This window comes from Geotrypetes seraphini, chromosome 8, assembly GCF_902459505.1.
Source record: "Geotrypetes seraphini chromosome 8, aGeoSer1.1, whole genome shotgun sequence".
NCBI classification, from domain to species: Eukaryota; Metazoa; Chordata; class Amphibia; order Gymnophiona; family Dermophiidae; genus Geotrypetes; species Geotrypetes seraphini.
Window position 1 is genome coordinate 51,231,565 of NC_047091.1, and position 15,816 is coordinate 51,247,380.

At 43.8% G+C, this 15,816-nt stretch overlaps 1 protein-coding gene across 3 annotated transcripts in view; it reads right to left on the reverse strand.

The window, feature by feature from the left end:
• The window catches only part of SPTBN4 (spectrin beta, non-erythrocytic 4), a 420,524-nt gene that overhangs the window by 11,152 nt on the left and 393,556 nt on the right, over positions 1-15,816 (reverse strand). For all 3 annotated transcript variants that reach the window (XM_033954096.1, XM_033954095.1, XM_033954094.1), the window contains 3 exons: positions 13,274-13,328; positions 6,325-6,608; positions 134-307 (listed from right to left, as the gene is read on the reverse strand). In XM_033954096.1, the coding sequence (XP_033809987.1) occupies positions 134-307; positions 6,325-6,608; positions 13,274-13,328 (513 nt within the window). The remainder of the gene's footprint in view (positions 1-133; positions 308-6,324; positions 6,609-13,273; positions 13,329-15,816) is intronic.

A 15,816-nucleotide genomic window follows, 5' to 3' on the forward strand; every position in this document is an offset into this window, starting at 1 on the left:
TAGGTGCCATATTTTCTAAACAGGGCTTGTTGAATGGTTTGCGTTTTAGATTCCCTGAGCTGTGAACCACTTAGATATGTTTTAATATGTGAGAACTATATTAAATTGAAAAAATAAAGGTACATCATTTTACCTCAGTTTGAAGACATGTTTCTTTTTTTTGTAGTCACTGGCAACATCACATGTGGCATTGTTCAGGTTCAGTAAGGGTTCCCCGCCATATGTGCTGCCAGAGCTGTGACTCTTTGCATCCTTGTAAGTTCCTAAATCACCTTTGCTAACGACGCAGTAAAGGTTTACCCAAGATCTGTGGAAAGAACCCGAGATGTGAAACCAATGTGAGATTCAGTGGTGCCATTTAGTCAAACAGTGCACTTCAGAACAGGCATGTAGCCTAGATATCTGTGTTCTGGCAGAGTGCTTCTAGAGCTCAATATGCATGGCAAATTCCAAAATGAGGAAGGGGGAACAGAATCTTAACAATTATTGTGCAATTTCAGAGGAATAAATGCAGACAAACATAGTTAAAGTGACTCAGGCAAAGGTCACAGGCAGTCTGGCGGAGCCCAGGTTTAGAAGTGAGGCACAGGCCTGGTGGTTTGGTGGCAGTGTTGTGAACTGTCAGGAAGAGAATTTGGGTTCAGTCCTTGAGTTGTATTTTCCACTCACTGGGATGACAGAGGTTGGGATTACAGCATATGCATCTTCTGGGGGGGGGGGGAAATAGTTAAAAGGTGACACCTAGGGCCAGATTTGGGAACTAAGATTTCAGGCTCCAGAAAGTGTTCTATTGCATGGCCCCTGCCCTGGCCATGCCTTGTCATTGCAATGACCAGACTAGTTATGATGGGGAAGAAGAGGAGCATGAATTAGGGGAAAATTCGCCAGGTAGTTGTGAATGAAGTCTCAAACCACCAGATCTTAACTATAGCTCTTATTCAACAGAAAGTAAAAAAGAGTAGAAGAAAAGTGATGGATCCAAAAAAATCCTCCAAAGACATACAAAGATAAAAGAAAGTCAGCCATTAGGAGAGTCACAATAACATTCCAAGAATTTACCCTTGTAGGCTCTATCGTCAGACTAGGTTACCATATTTTTCAAGTTAAAAAAGAGGACACATGGAACTGCCCAGTCACACCCCTAACTCTGCCTTGTCCCTCCCCCTCAGCTTGCCCCCACACAACCTGAACCACCTCATCTCCTCTCTTTTTCCCCTCACAGAATGTGTACCTTTAATGTCAGTGGGGGTCACCCGCAGGTGGGAGGCACATCAATTGTGGTTCCATTGTGGATAACAGTGGTCCTAGTTACTTGGAAGTGCTGTTCACTGGACTTACTCTCATCCCATGATATTCTGGATCTGCTTCAGTCAGGCTTTGGTCCACTGCATTTCACGGAATCTGCCCTTACTAAAGTTTCCAATGTCCTGTTCTTGGCCAGATCCAAAGGCCTCCACTCTATAAGCATCCTTCTCAATCTGTCTGCTGCATTTGATACTGTTGATTCATCACCTAATCCTTGATTCGTTGTCCTTGTTGGGATTCCAGAGTTCTGTCCTCTCTTGGTTTTCTTCCTATTAGAGAATGACACGGGGAAAAAATCTGTCCCCGTCACTGCACCGTCCCCGGCCCACCATCCTCTGCACCGCCCCGTCACCATCACCGCCATCCCTTTCACCGCCCCGTCACCGCCACTGCCATCCCATTCACCGCCCCGTCCCCGTCTAGCACCTATCTTCTTCCCTCCGCTCCCCGATAGTCTGGCATCTGTCTTCTTCCCTTCCAGCGTCTTCTCCCCATTCTGCCTTCCACATTTCCTTTCAGGGTCTGTTCCTCTCTAACCTCTTTCAATGTCTGTTCTATTCCTTTCCACCACCACCCTTCCCTCCCTCCTTTACCATCTGTTCCTTTCTACCACCCTTCTTTCATATCTTCTATCAGTCCCCCCACCATCACTAGCAGTCTCTCTTCTCCCTTACCATGAGCAAATAGAACTTCTGAAAATTGTATTGCTGAGGCATTATTTCTAGTACGCCTTTTTTTCCAGATGGATAATGACATCAATTTTATAATTCTTACTGTCTGCTCTGATTTCATTCACAATTTGGTTTGTGTTTTGTACCTGAGGATTCCATGAGGCATTTAACCTTTTCCTGTCTCTTCAGTGATTTCAAGTTGATTCTCAAGGCAGTAGCAGTTTTCTATTTTGGGCTCTTTTGACATTGTTTAAGGGATTTCTTGTACATTTGGTGCTGGTCTTCTTTGATGAGGTCACTTCAGAATCTATTTCCAAGGAAGAGAAACTTTTTCCCTTTCACCCCCTCCTTCCTTGTGTGAGCCGGAACACGCGGTCCCCGCAAGCAAGTAATTTTATATCATTTTCATTCTATTCATTCATAGAAATTAAAGTCTAGATAATGCCAGTCACATAACAAAACATGATTTTACAAAAATAATTCCCTGCACAGTCAAGCCTGCAAGGATTACTAGATGTCTTCCAGCAGCTCCCCTCCCTCCCTCCCCCTTACCTTTGTGGCCAAGTCAAAATGATCTACCAACAATAAAATTTTAAAAACACAAAGCACGCTGTATGCAGAGAAAATGTTAATTATCATTTATATTCCGCGGGTTTTCAAAGAGGTCAAGGCAGATGACTTTATGCAATGTCACCTCAGTAACAACTATACAAAAATAGACAAATATTCCCCCTCCCTTTTTACTAAACTGCGATAGCGGTTTTTAGCGCAGGGAGCTGCGCTGAATGCCCCATGCTGCTCTCGATGCTCATAGGCTCCCTGCGCTAAAAACCGCTATTGCGTTTTAGTAAAAGGGGGCCATAGTGCAAAATATAGAGAGCAGATATAAATTCTCAAAACGGACATATTTTGATCACTAAGTTGAAAATAAAATCATTTTTCTTACCTTTTTGTCTGGTGATTTCATGAGTCTCTGGTCCTTCTTCTTTCTTCTCCTGCCCCCCCCTCTTTCTTTCTCTCTCCCCCTGGCTCCCCTCTTTATTTCTGCCTTTCTTTCTCTCTCCCCCTGGCCTCCCTCTTTATTTCTCTCTCCCCCTGGCCCTCCTCTTTCTTTCTGCCTTTCTTTCTCTCCCTCTTGACCCCCTCTTTATTTCTGCCTTTCTTTCTCTCTCCCCTTGGTCCCCCTCTTTCTTTCTGCCTTTCTTTCTCTCTCCCCTGACCCCTCTTTATTTCTGCCTTTCTTTCTCTCTCCCCCTGGCCTCCCTCTTTATTTTTTCCTTTCTTTCTCTCTCCCCCTAGCCCCCACAAAGCCATTGTGCCAATTTCTCCACTTCCACGATTCTTTCCCTACCCTCACCCCCAAGCCAGCAGCCAATTTCTCCCTGCTCCTTCCCCAATGTCCTGATGTCCTGAACTTCATCGGGCAGCAGCAGCATTCACAATTCATTGCTGTTGCCCGCTTCAGGCCTTCCTCTCTGTCGGGTCCTGTCTTCATGAAAACAGGAAGTAGGCAGGACCCGGCAGAGAACAAGGCCTGAAGCCGGCAACAGCAGCGAATTGTAAACGCTGCTGCTGCCCGAAGAAGGTAATGGAGCACCGAGGCAGACCGCTTCTCCCCCCTCCCAGCCGAACTCCCGCTGACCCTCCTATCTCCCCCCCCCCCGTGAACCTATCTGACCCTCCCAGCGAGAGCAGCAAACCTCCTTCGCGGCTTTCTCCTCCCTCTGCCGCGTCACTGATGACATCATCAGTGATGCGGCAGAGGGAGGAGAAAGCCGACGCTACTGGAGGGAGGTTTGCTGCTTTCTGCTGGGAGGGTCGGAAAGGTTCACTTGGGGGGGGGGGGAGAGATAGGAGGGTCAGCGGGGGTTGGGCTGGGAGGGGGGAGAAGCGGTCTGCCTCGGTTCTCCAAGGCCTGGCACCATTACCTTTTTCGCCCCTCCCGCACCCCCCCTTGGTATGCTACTGCTGTCCAGCTCTCCTTAGTTTGCCGGTTTTCTTTTTCGGCGACCGGCACGCTTTCAAAGAGCCGCGCATGCGCGGCTGCTCAAAGTTCAATCTTCTGCTCTGCTGCAACTTCCTGTTTCCGGTTGGGTCAGAGCAGAAGATTGAATACTGAGCAGCCGCGCTTGAGCGGCTCTTTTGAAAGCGTTCCGGTCGCCGAAAAAGAAAGCCGGCAAACTAAGGTGAGGTGGAGAGAGGAAGCTGGTTAAACGATCGAGCCGGCGTGCGGGTGGGGGATGCGGGGACCACATGATCCTTTATGCCTCACTGCGGTGACAAGACCATTCACCGCTCCACGGGGCGGTGATGGCCTTGTCCCCATCCCCGCAGAGGCTGCTAATTTTCATTCCCCATTTTTGGCGGGTTACCCGCGGCTAAACGTGGTAGCTGCGGGTAAACCGCCACCGTGTCATTCTCTACTTCCTATCTCTCCCTTTGCACCTTCAGTGTATGCAATGGTAGTTCCTCCTCCACAGCCTTCCCACTATCGATTACTGTACCTCAAGGCTCGGTCCTGGGACCGCTCCTTTTCTCGATCTACACTTGCTTACTTGGAGCGCTGATCTCCTCCCATGGCTTCCAGTATCACCTCTATGCTGATGACTCCCAGATCTACCTCTCTGCACCAAATATCTCTACTGAAATCCAGACTAGAGTCTCAGACTGCCTGCTCGACATTGCCATCTGGATGTCTCACAGCCATTTAAAATTGAACATGGCTAAAACTGAATTGCTCATCTTCCTACCTAAGCCCACCTTTTCTGCTTCCCTCATTTTCTGTCTCTGTGGACAACACTCTCAACCTTCCTGTTTTATCTGCTCATAATCTTGGGATCGTCATTGACTTCTCTCTCTCCACCACACAGATACAACATATCGATAAAATCTGCCACTTCTTTCTCTATAATATTACAAAAATCTGACCTTTCCTCTCCGAGCACACTACCAAAACATTTATCATCGCCCTCATCACCTTGCGCTTAAACTACTGCAACTCGCTACTCTCAGGCCTTCCGCTTAGCCATCTCGCTCCCCTCCAATCAATCCAGAATTCAGCTGCTCGACTCGTATACCAGGAAAGCTGCTTTACTCACGTTACCCCTCTCATAAAGTCACTTAATTGGTTTCCCATCCGTTTCCAAATACAATCCACACTCCTCTTACTGACCTACAAATGAACTCACTCAGCTGCCCCTCACTATTTCTCTTCACTTATCTCCCCCTATGATTTCCCCCCACCCCCCACCCCGTGAGCTCTGCTCAGCTATTAAGTTTCTCCTTTCTGTGCCCTTCTCTTCGGCTGCCAACTCCACACTCTGTCCCTTCTGCGCCGTATGCTTGGAACAAGCTGCCCAAATCCCTACGGCGGGCTCTGTCTCTGGCAGTGTTCAAGGCCTAGTTAAAAGCCCACCTCTTTGAGAGTGCTTTTGACTCCTAACTCAAAGGCATATATGGTTGGGGATGCAGAACCCAAGGTGAGAACCTTGGGTTCTGCATTCTCAACCCTATATGCCTTCAAGGATTGAGTTCTGTCCTTCAAAGAAATGGCTCCAAACAGAAGAATCCCCTTCCCTTTTATTTCCCCCTTTTGTAGTTCTCCCCTCATCCCTCTTGTCTTTTGTCATTGTGTGTTTTTTGAATTTTTGTATTTGTTTTTATTAATTTATATTGTATATCGCTTAGTAAAAAAAAGATAAGCGATTAATCAAATACATATTAAACTTGAAGTTATGTCTGTCTGTCCAAGTTAGATTGTAAGCTCTTCCAAGCAAGGACTGTCTATAAATGTTAAAATGTACAGTGCTGCATATGCCTTTCAGCGCTATATGAGTGATAAGCAGTAGTAGTAGTAGGTTGCGAGCCGCTGGAGGTGGCAGGAAAGGCCCCATCTCTGCCTGAGCTCGTGGCCATGTTTGAAGGGCCTCCAAGCATGCAATGACATCACACACATGTGCAGATGCCCTACAGATGCAGCCCCGAGCTCAGGCAGAGCCGGGACCTTTCCTGCTACTTCCAGCCTGCGCCAAACAAGCCTCCCAACAGTTCGCAACCTACCCCTAGAACTCTGGTACCCACAGCGGGACCGCAACTGACGCAGTTCCTACCCGCAAGTGACCCCCGCTGCCCATACGAAGAAAAAAATTTAGGCTGGACTCAAAGAGTCCAAAACCCGGACAAACTGCCAGGTTTTAGAAAACCATCCAGACAGTCCTCTAAAAAGAGGACATGTCCGAGTAAATCCAGATATATGGTAACCCTACATCAGACCATCTCCCTACAATAAATACTTTTATCTTTCACAGATGTGTTCAGGCCCTGCTTATTAAACAGACAGCTGCAGTACCTGTTTGAGGCCTTTTTATTTGGCCCTTCCAGTTCATGCTTGCGAAACAGGAAGCCTTCTTGCTGAACAGTGTGGGTCGGTGGTGGGGCTGGTGGGGCGCTGCTCTGTGCTGGAGCTGAGCGAGAGCGTCGTGCTTCTCCTGGGGGCTGGTTAGGATCCTTGGGACGAGGCCTTCTCCTGGGCTTTGGTCTATCCCTGGCTCGGGGCCTGTCCGGCCTTGGTGTTCTCTCAGGAAGCTTGTCAATGCCATTGAGTAGGCGAGCTGGAGACTCCCTTTCACGAAACTATCAAAAAGGAGTGAGAGTCAGCTTATTTCTGTTCTGGTGTGTTACAACAAAGAGCAGTATATCAGATTTTAATAAATTAAACTAAACTTTAAATTCTGAAATCAGGGGACTAGGTATAGCAAGGTTTCTAGAAGCTATCCTGGAGACCCCACAGCCAGTTAGGTATTTAGAATATCATCTATGAATATTCATGCTAAATTTACATATGGTGAATACACAGTATATTCCATTTCTTTCATGCATATTTTTTGTGGATATCCTGAAAACTCAGCTGGCTGTGGGATACTCGCGTCAGCTCTGGTGTGCCCTGAGGTATGGACTCAGATTGTTGTGATCTTGTACTCCATTAGGAGATTTATAGATGGAATCAATGAACCATATTATCCCAGGTTTGGAAGGGAAAAGGATGAATGATTTTAGATAGGCACTGAAGTCTTGGTAATTTTAGTAGTAAATGAGGATATGGAAGCAGAATCAGCTGAAGAAAACCCATATTACATCTAAATGACAGGAAAGGTTTTAGATGGGATTGTTTTACAGAATTAATTTTGAAATAGAAATTAAAGCTGCTTTGATTTTAAGTTGTAAGCCGCTTTGATATAAAACTGCTATTAAATAAATAAATATTCATGCATCTATATTTATTTATTGGGATATAACTTATGCCTTTTCAGTTGTAACTCAAGGTGATTTACACTCAGGTATACTAGGTACTCCCCTGTATCTGGAGAGCTTTAATCTATGTTTGCATCAGAGGTAATGGATGTTTAAGCGACTTGCCCAAGATCACAAGGAACATCAGTGAAATGTGAAGCATCCTGCTGCTCTAACCATTAGGAGGTGGAAGTGGCCTACTGGTAGAGCTGCTGCCTCTGTATCCAGAGGTTGTGGGATCAAATCCCAGCACTGCTCCCTGTGACCCTGGGCAAGTCACCCAATCCTCCATTACCCCAGGTACAAAATAAGTACTTGTATACTGTATATGTAAACCACTTTGAGTATGTAACCCCAAAAAGGCAGGGTACAAGTCCCATTCCCATTCTTTCACTTCTATAATTTAAAATCAAGGAGATCCTGGGTTTGATTCCTAACTTCAACATCTGCTTTCTTGCCTGACAGAAGTGTGAAGCAGAATAGCCCCAGTTAGCACTCAGCTATGGCCTCTAGTGGTTGGATAGGGGATCCGCATGTATACAATTCCAATGCTGTAAAGGCTGAGTTAAAGTTGGGAAGGGACTCCAAATGGGTGGGGGGGGGGGGGAGTTAAACAACAGGAATTACAAACAAAGTTAATGATGCCATAGTCCCTCAGAGGCAGGAAGCATGTCTGAATATCATTTTTCTAGCCCTTTACCCAAGTGAACATGGCCTGGACCTCCTCATCTTCAATCATCTTCAACAGATTAAAACCAAATTGCTCACTTTAAAGATGTTCTCTTCAGACATAAGAACATAAGAATTGCCGCTGCTGGGTCAGACCAGTGGTCCATTGTGCCCAGCAGTCCGCTCACGCGGCGGCCCTTAGGTCAAAGACCAGTGCCCTAACTGAGACTAGCCTTACCTGTGTACCTGGTTCAGTAGGAACTTGTCTAACTTTGTCTTGAATCCCTGGAGGGTGTTTTCCCCTATAACAGCCTCCAGAAGAGCATTCCAGATTTCTATCACTCTCTGGGTGAAGAAGAACTTCCTTACGTTTGTACGGAATCTATCCCCTTTTAACTTTAGAGAGAGTGCCCTTTCGTTCTCTCTACCTTGGAGAGGGTGAACATTACATTACATTAGGGACTTCTATTCCGCCTATACCTTGCAGTTCAAGGCGGATTACAAAAGAGCTAACTGGACATTTCCAGTGAAGTTACAACAGTATTGGTTGGTTTTTTTTTTTTTTTTTGGTTACAAGGGAGGAGAGATACCTGGATTAATTCCGGAAGAACTTGCAAATTGGATATTAAATTGACTGTATGTTACTGTGTGATATAACAAATAGATTACAGTTAGAGTACAAATAAGATTACGTAACATTTCAGGGATATGAATATTTGGTTGGTGTTTTGGGGAGGAAGAGATTATTTAAGTGGAGGTTTTGGGGGAGAATTTATCTAGGAGGAGGGGGAAGGGTTGGGTTAAGATATCTGGATAAATTTTTTGAAAAGTAGAGTTTTAATTTCTTTTCGAAAAGTTTTGAAGTCGCCTGTTGCCGTCAACAGGTTGGAGATGGAGTGGTTAAGTTTTGCTGCTTCACAAATTTGAGAGCCCTCTTGAGTGTATACAAAGAGACAACCAACTTATGCATAGGTACTACAGGAGGGATATTCTTATCTTTACATATTTGAGGGTTCTGTGAACAGTCACTGTCAGAGCTTCCTTGAAATGAGTGGAAGTGAGGATTGAATAATTGGAGGATGACCCGTATTTCTCTCCTGGTTTCCTTCTTTATTTCTAACTTAAATGGAAAGGCTTCAGTTGGAGACTCCAGCAGCAGTGCCTGGGGGTACAGCACAAGTTCTTACCAAAGGAGAAAGTTCCTGTTTCCTCCTGCTCTATAAACTCTGCATTAAGAGAGAACCAGTGTCCTTTGAGAAGTTGTCCTTACTCAAACCACCATACAAATAAAGCAGAGTTCTGGAATAAACAAGTGCACTTGTGTTTTTCTATTGCATTGGCTGCATTTCTTAAAGCTGCTGGGGTCATTTTTCTGGCACAGGTTGGTTTTGGCAAAACCAGCCACTGTGAATCAAACAACTTTATTTTTACCAAAATTACCCAGATGCCTGAGGTCCTAAACCGAGGTCTACATTGAGCTGAGCATGAAAATATAAAGGAAACTTGAGAAATGGACAAAATACCATACAACAGTGACAGGACTACTAAGAAACTTATAGAATAAAACTCTCTTTAAAATGAGAATCACATATTGAGATCAGCTCCAGTGATGCATATCCGATCAGCAGGTAGAAGTCATGGACATGCTTTCCCAATGTGACTAGGCAGACTCATTTATGCAGAAAGATGTTCCTGGCTCTGAGGCCTCATGTTTTAGAGTTGGAAGTACTGTTATTCTTAAAGTTTCCTTGTAAGTGCCTAGTCACTCTGGAAAACACCAGATATCTATTTATAGAACCTTTGCATCTGGAAAATTTTCTTATGTTGGAGCATCATAATACTTAGAGAATGAGGCTTTATTTCTTTTCTGGGCTGGGAAAACAATTGGGGATAAAATATTCGGTAGTAATTGCTTTTCTTATTATTATCCATCTGTTAAAGAGATTATAATAATAATAATAATTTATTTCTTATATACCGCTATACCGTGAAGTTTGAAGCGGTTTACAATAAAGATACATTTGACAGTACATGGGATAGAAGCAGTTTACAATAAAGATACGTTTAGTCAGTACATGGGATGCAAGTGGTTTACATTAAAGATTCATTTTGTCAGTACATGGGATACAAGTGGGTTACAGTAAAGATATATTTTGTCAGGACATGGGATGCAAGTGGGTTACAATACAAGTGGTTTACTATCAAGGTGCATTTTGTCAGTGTATGGGATACAGGTGGGTTACCATAAAAATACATTTAGTCAGTACATGGGTTACAATAAAGATACGTTTTGTCAGTACATGAGATTCAAGGTGGAAAGTATAATTAGTTTCGGGCCTTGGAATTAAGGGGCGAGGTGGAAGGGTCATGGCGAGGAAGAGTTGGGTATGGGAATTTAGAATTTGTTAAACAATTGAGTTTTCAGGGATTTTCTAAAGTCTGCGTATGTAGTGGCCTCAAGTATGGGCTTTCCAAGCCATGTGTTCAGCCTAGCTGCCTGGAATGATAATATTCTATCTAGAAACTTTTTGTATTGGTAAGATTTCAAGGAGGGGTAATTAAATAGGTTTGTTCTGCGAGTGCTCTTGTTGGACTCGTTGGGGGAGAACTGGGAGATTAGGCAAGCTGGAAGAATCCCAAAGACAGCTTTGTAGCAAAAACAAGCAAACTTGAAGAGGACTCTGGATTCTGCGGGTAACCAGTGGAGTTTCTGATAATAAGGGGAAATGTGTTCCCATTTTTTAAAACCGTGGATTAGTCGGATCGCGGTGTTCTGAATTAATCTCAGCTTGTTGAGGTTCTTTTTATAAGCTCCTAGGTATATGATGTTACAGTAATCTAGGGTGCTTAAGATGGATGATTGTACTAGTAAACGGAAGGATTTTTCATTAAAGAATTTTTTAATAGTGCAAAGTTTCCAGAGGACCGAAATACATTTTTTAAACAGTAGGTTTGTGTGGTTTTCCAGGGTTAGGTGTTTGTCAAGTGTTACCCCCAGAATCTTTATGGTTTGGTCAATTTTGTATTCTCGGCTCTGTAGGTGAATTGAATTTTCTTTTATCTTTTCGTTGGATGATGCCAGGAAGAATTTGGTTTTTTATGAGTATAAGAGTATTGCTAACATCTTGTTCTTATCAAGTAGTCACTGTATAGAACAGTCTTCCATTAAATGTGAGGCAGATGGGTAACTATCTTCATTTGAGAAAGATTAAGGATTACTTATTGAAAGGATATTAATGCTTGTTAGAAAGGATGTAAATTATAGCGTGAAGGATTTGTACTCATACTAAGGGGGGAATTCATCAAGGGGTGCTAATTGATTTAGTAAGCGCTAACTGCTAAGACACCCATTATATTCCTATGGGTAGCATCATCTACGCTGTGAGGCCTTGTATCCTATTTGTTCTTGGAGAATATTTATCACAATGGCGGACAGTTCCCTCCCTCCCATTTTGCCTTACTTGGTGGAATGAAATGTGACCATTTCTGGGAAAAGGAGACTAAAGTTACCAGAAACAAAACAAAAAAAGAGGTTTTAATTAATTATACTAGAGCAAACAATTTGTAACACAATACAAACCCCATCCTTTTAAGTGAAAAAATACAAAATGTTGCAAAAGTTCAAACATGTAACTTTAGTAGACTGCTTGTGGACCCGTAACATGAAAAATCAGTCATTCTCAACATTTTGGATCTGCTACTTTACCACCACCACCCCTTTTATGAAGCTGTGTTAGGCTTTTTTATTGCTGGCTGCAGCAGTATTAACTCTGACGCTCATTGAATTCCTATGAGCGTTGGAACTAATACTGCCACGACCGGCAATAAAAAAAAGCCTAAAGCAGCTTCGTAAAGGGGGGAGGGGGTAGTCACCTTTTCCCAGAGATGGTCACAAATGTAAGATAATTCTCTGGACAGAGGAACAGCTTACGGGGCTCATTTTCCAAAGAGAAAAATGTTCAAAAAGTGTCATGAAGGAACAGATGGACATTTTCTCCCAAACCCTTCCAATTTGATATCTTCAAAATCTATTTTCTAGACAGATCAGTAGTTTGTCTAAATCGCAAGGGTGCACGTTAGAGGTGAGTTGTGGGCAGGCTTACGACTTGGATGTTTTTCTGCCATAATCAAACATTTAAGAATATGTCAAAAGGCACAATTTGGACATTTGGGGGCTAGACTTGTTTTAAATAACAGATGAGTACTGTCCCTCATCTTACAAGTACCAAAATGTTGACTTAACCGACCAGATAACCACTGGAGGGATGTAAACATTACCTCCCCACACTTCCCCAGTGGTCCCAACCCCCAAAGATGTGAATGAAACAGTACATACCTGCCTGTATGATAGTTGCAGATGTTATGGCCAGTCCTAGTAGAGCAGCAAGAAGGTCTCTGGAGTAGCCTAGTGGGTCAACTAGAGAGATGGGCACTCAGGCCTATATCCTACTCTTAACTAATATACTCATGAGGATTATGTAAGCCCACCAAAACTCTCCCAAAACCTATTGGATCATATAGATGCCACCTGCAGGCATAAGGGCCATTGTGGTGTACAGTTGGGTAAGTAGGTTTTGCAGGGCTCAGCACACAATATAAGGGGGTTATGGTGAGATGTGTATTGGAACTTTTTATGTGAAGTTCACTGTAGTGCCCCCTAAGGTGCCCTACTGCTCTGCTGGGATGTCTGTGTGGCCAGTCTACTACAAATGCTGGCCCCTCTTACATCCCATTGTTTTGTGTGCTTTGCATTTGGAGGGATTTTTTGTCAAAATGATAGGCGCACCAAGGGAAAAAAAAACATCTAGAAATGGTCATTCACACAAACAAAAAGAAAGACATTTTCCTGTTTTGAAAATAGCCATTTTCTCTTCCCAATTTTGGAAGCACTTCTGAAAACTTCTAAACTCGGGTTCAGACGTCATATCAAAAAATGGCCCGCCACATCATTGCTATAGCACTTGTGTACCTTGTGTTGAAAAGTATTACAGAATAGATATCAATGAAATATTAATTTTTCCAACAGTTAACTACTGGAAGTAACTGAGATAATTACCATAAAGGTAGTAAAACTGGACATGCTCTAATCCTCAAATATCATTTGTGAATGAAAGGAAAGAGCACTAGACTCTGTTCTGGGTGTCTTAGTTCAGATACCTGAAAGTAAACAGAATGTATTGCACACAAGCCTTCTCTCTAGTTCAAACACTAGGTATCTAGATAGGAAGAAAATGGAGGAAGAGCAAAGTGTGTGGGTGGGTGGGGGGGGGGTAGATTTCTGATATCTCAAACCAGCCTAAATATTAATGCAAAAGCTGTGGAGATTTCCAGCTCCTCACCTGGGCTGCTTCTTTCTCCTGAAGCTGTTCCACAATGTCTGCCAAGGTCGCCTTCCTGCCAATACACAGAAAAGAGAATGTTTGCAGCTCTTTCCAAATAAGCAGGAGAGACAGGGCTAGATTTATGTAAAGCTAGTCAAACTACAGCTCAGAGCCTCATGTTACAAGAGGCCTCATGATTCACTAGCATGGAAAATTATTAAACCTAAAATTTACTTAATCACAGGGAGCCTCTTAAATATTGCAGCTTAGGGACCAAAATATGCATAAATCTGGCTCTGAGGGGAGGGGAGAGAGAGCTCTACTTCTCATTAACAAAATAATCAGTCTCTACATGTTTTTATTCTCAACTCTTCACACAGTTCAAAGAATTCTAAGAAACATCCAAACAAGGCCAATCTCATATCCCAGGGGCAGTCCTTCACAATGCTTTGCAAAGGGACCTGCATTCATAAGAACCTAAAAGTTGCCATACTGAGACAGACCAAAGGTCCATCAAGCTCAGTTGGTTCATAGACAACAACGCGCGCCGACAACTGAGCGCAAGACGGAGGTGCGCGCTGAAGAAAATTACTGTTTTTAGGGGCTCCGACGGGGGGTTTTGTTGGGGAGCACCCCCAGTTTACTTAATACAAATCGTGTCAGGGAAAAAGTGAAGTTTTTAGTAAAATGTGGGGGGTTACAACCCCCCAAACCCCCCCACAACGCGGCGCGATCTGTATTAAGTAAAGTGGGGGGGGGGGGGTTCCCCGCCATGCCCCCCCGTAGGAGCCCTAAAAACAGTAATTTTCTTCAGCGTGCGCCTCCGCGCTGCGCTCAATTGTCTGCTCGCGCCTTTGTCCCGGCGCGCTTTTGACCTGACACCAGCTCAGTATCCTGTTTACAACAGTGGCCAATCCAGGTCACAAGTACCTGAAAAAATCCCAAAGAGTAAAACAGATTTTATGTTGCTTATCCTAGAAATAAGCAGTGGATTTTCCCAAGTCCATCTTAATAATGGCTTATGGACTTTTCTTTTAGGAAATTATCCAGACCTTTTTAAAACCTTGCTAAGCTGTTTTCACCACATTCTCTGACAACAAATTCCAGAGTGAAGAAATATTCAATTCCGGTGCTAGCTGAGGTCTGTCATTCTCTTTGTCAGCTAGGTTAGGGACAATGTTGCAGAGGCAGTGCTCACAGTGCAAATAGGGATGGTGGTGGTGTGGTAGACCCTGATCAACTTTCAGAAGATTGTGTTCATGAGGAGCTAACTAAATTAAAGGTGGACAAAGCGAAGGGCTGGATGGTGTACATCCATTGGTACTGAAGGAACTTAGGGAAGTTCAGACGGCTCCACTGGCTGAACTTTTCAATGCTTCTCTAGAATCAGGAGTGGTACCAGAGGACTGGAGAAGGGTGGATGTGGTCCCTCTACACAAAAGTGGAAGGAAAAAGTAGGGAACTACGGGCCAGTAAGTCTGACTTCTGTGGTAAGTAAATTAATGGAAACGCTTTTAAAACAGAGAATAATGAATTTTCTGTAATCCTACAGGACCCAGGCAACATAGATTCACTAAAGGCAGGTCTTGTCAGACAAATCTGATCAATTTTTTTGACTGGGTGACCAGAGAACTGGATAGACGGAGTGCGCTAGATGTGGTGTATTTAGATTTTAGCAAAGCTTTTGACAGTGTTCCACACAGGCATCTAATAAATAAACTGAGTGCCCTCGGTGAGGGTCCCAAAGTGACGGACTGGGTCAGGAACTGGTTGAGTGGAAGGCAGCAGAGGGTAGTGGTCAGTGGAGATCGTTCTGAGGAAAGGGATGTTACCAGTGGTGTGTCTCAAGGTTCTGTTCTTGGGCCTGTTCTTTTTAACATTTTTTGTAAGCGATACTGCTGAAGGGCTATCAGGTATGATTTGCCTCTGCGGATGATATCAAAATCTGCAATAGAGTAGACACCCCTGATGGTGTGAATAACATGAGGCAAGACCTAGTGAAGCTTGAAGAATGGTCTGAAATTTGGCAAATAAGATTTAATACTACAAAATGCATTTGTGCTGCAACAACCCAAGGGAATGGTACAGTTTAGGGAGTGAAGAACTTTTGTGCCCTAATAAGGAGCGGGACTTGGGTACGATAGTATGTGATGATCTTAAGGTGGCCTTACAGGTTGAAAAGACGATGGTGAAATCTAGAAGGATCCTAAGGTGCAAAGGGAGATGTATGGCCAATAGGCAAAAGAAGGTATTGATGCCCCATATAAGACTCTGGTGAGACCTCATTTAGAATATTGTGTACAATTCTGGAGACCACACCTTCAAAAAGATATAAACAGGATGGAGTTGGTCTAGAGCAGGGGTGTCAAAGTCCCTCCTCGAGGGCCGCAATCCAGTCGGGTTTTCCCCAATGAATAAGCATGAGACCTATTAGCATACAATGAAAGCAGTGTATGCAAATAGATCTCATGTATCTTCATTGGGGAAATCCTGAAAACCTGAATGGATTGCAGCCCTCGAGGAGGGACTTTGACACCCCTGGTCTAGAGGTAGGCTATTAA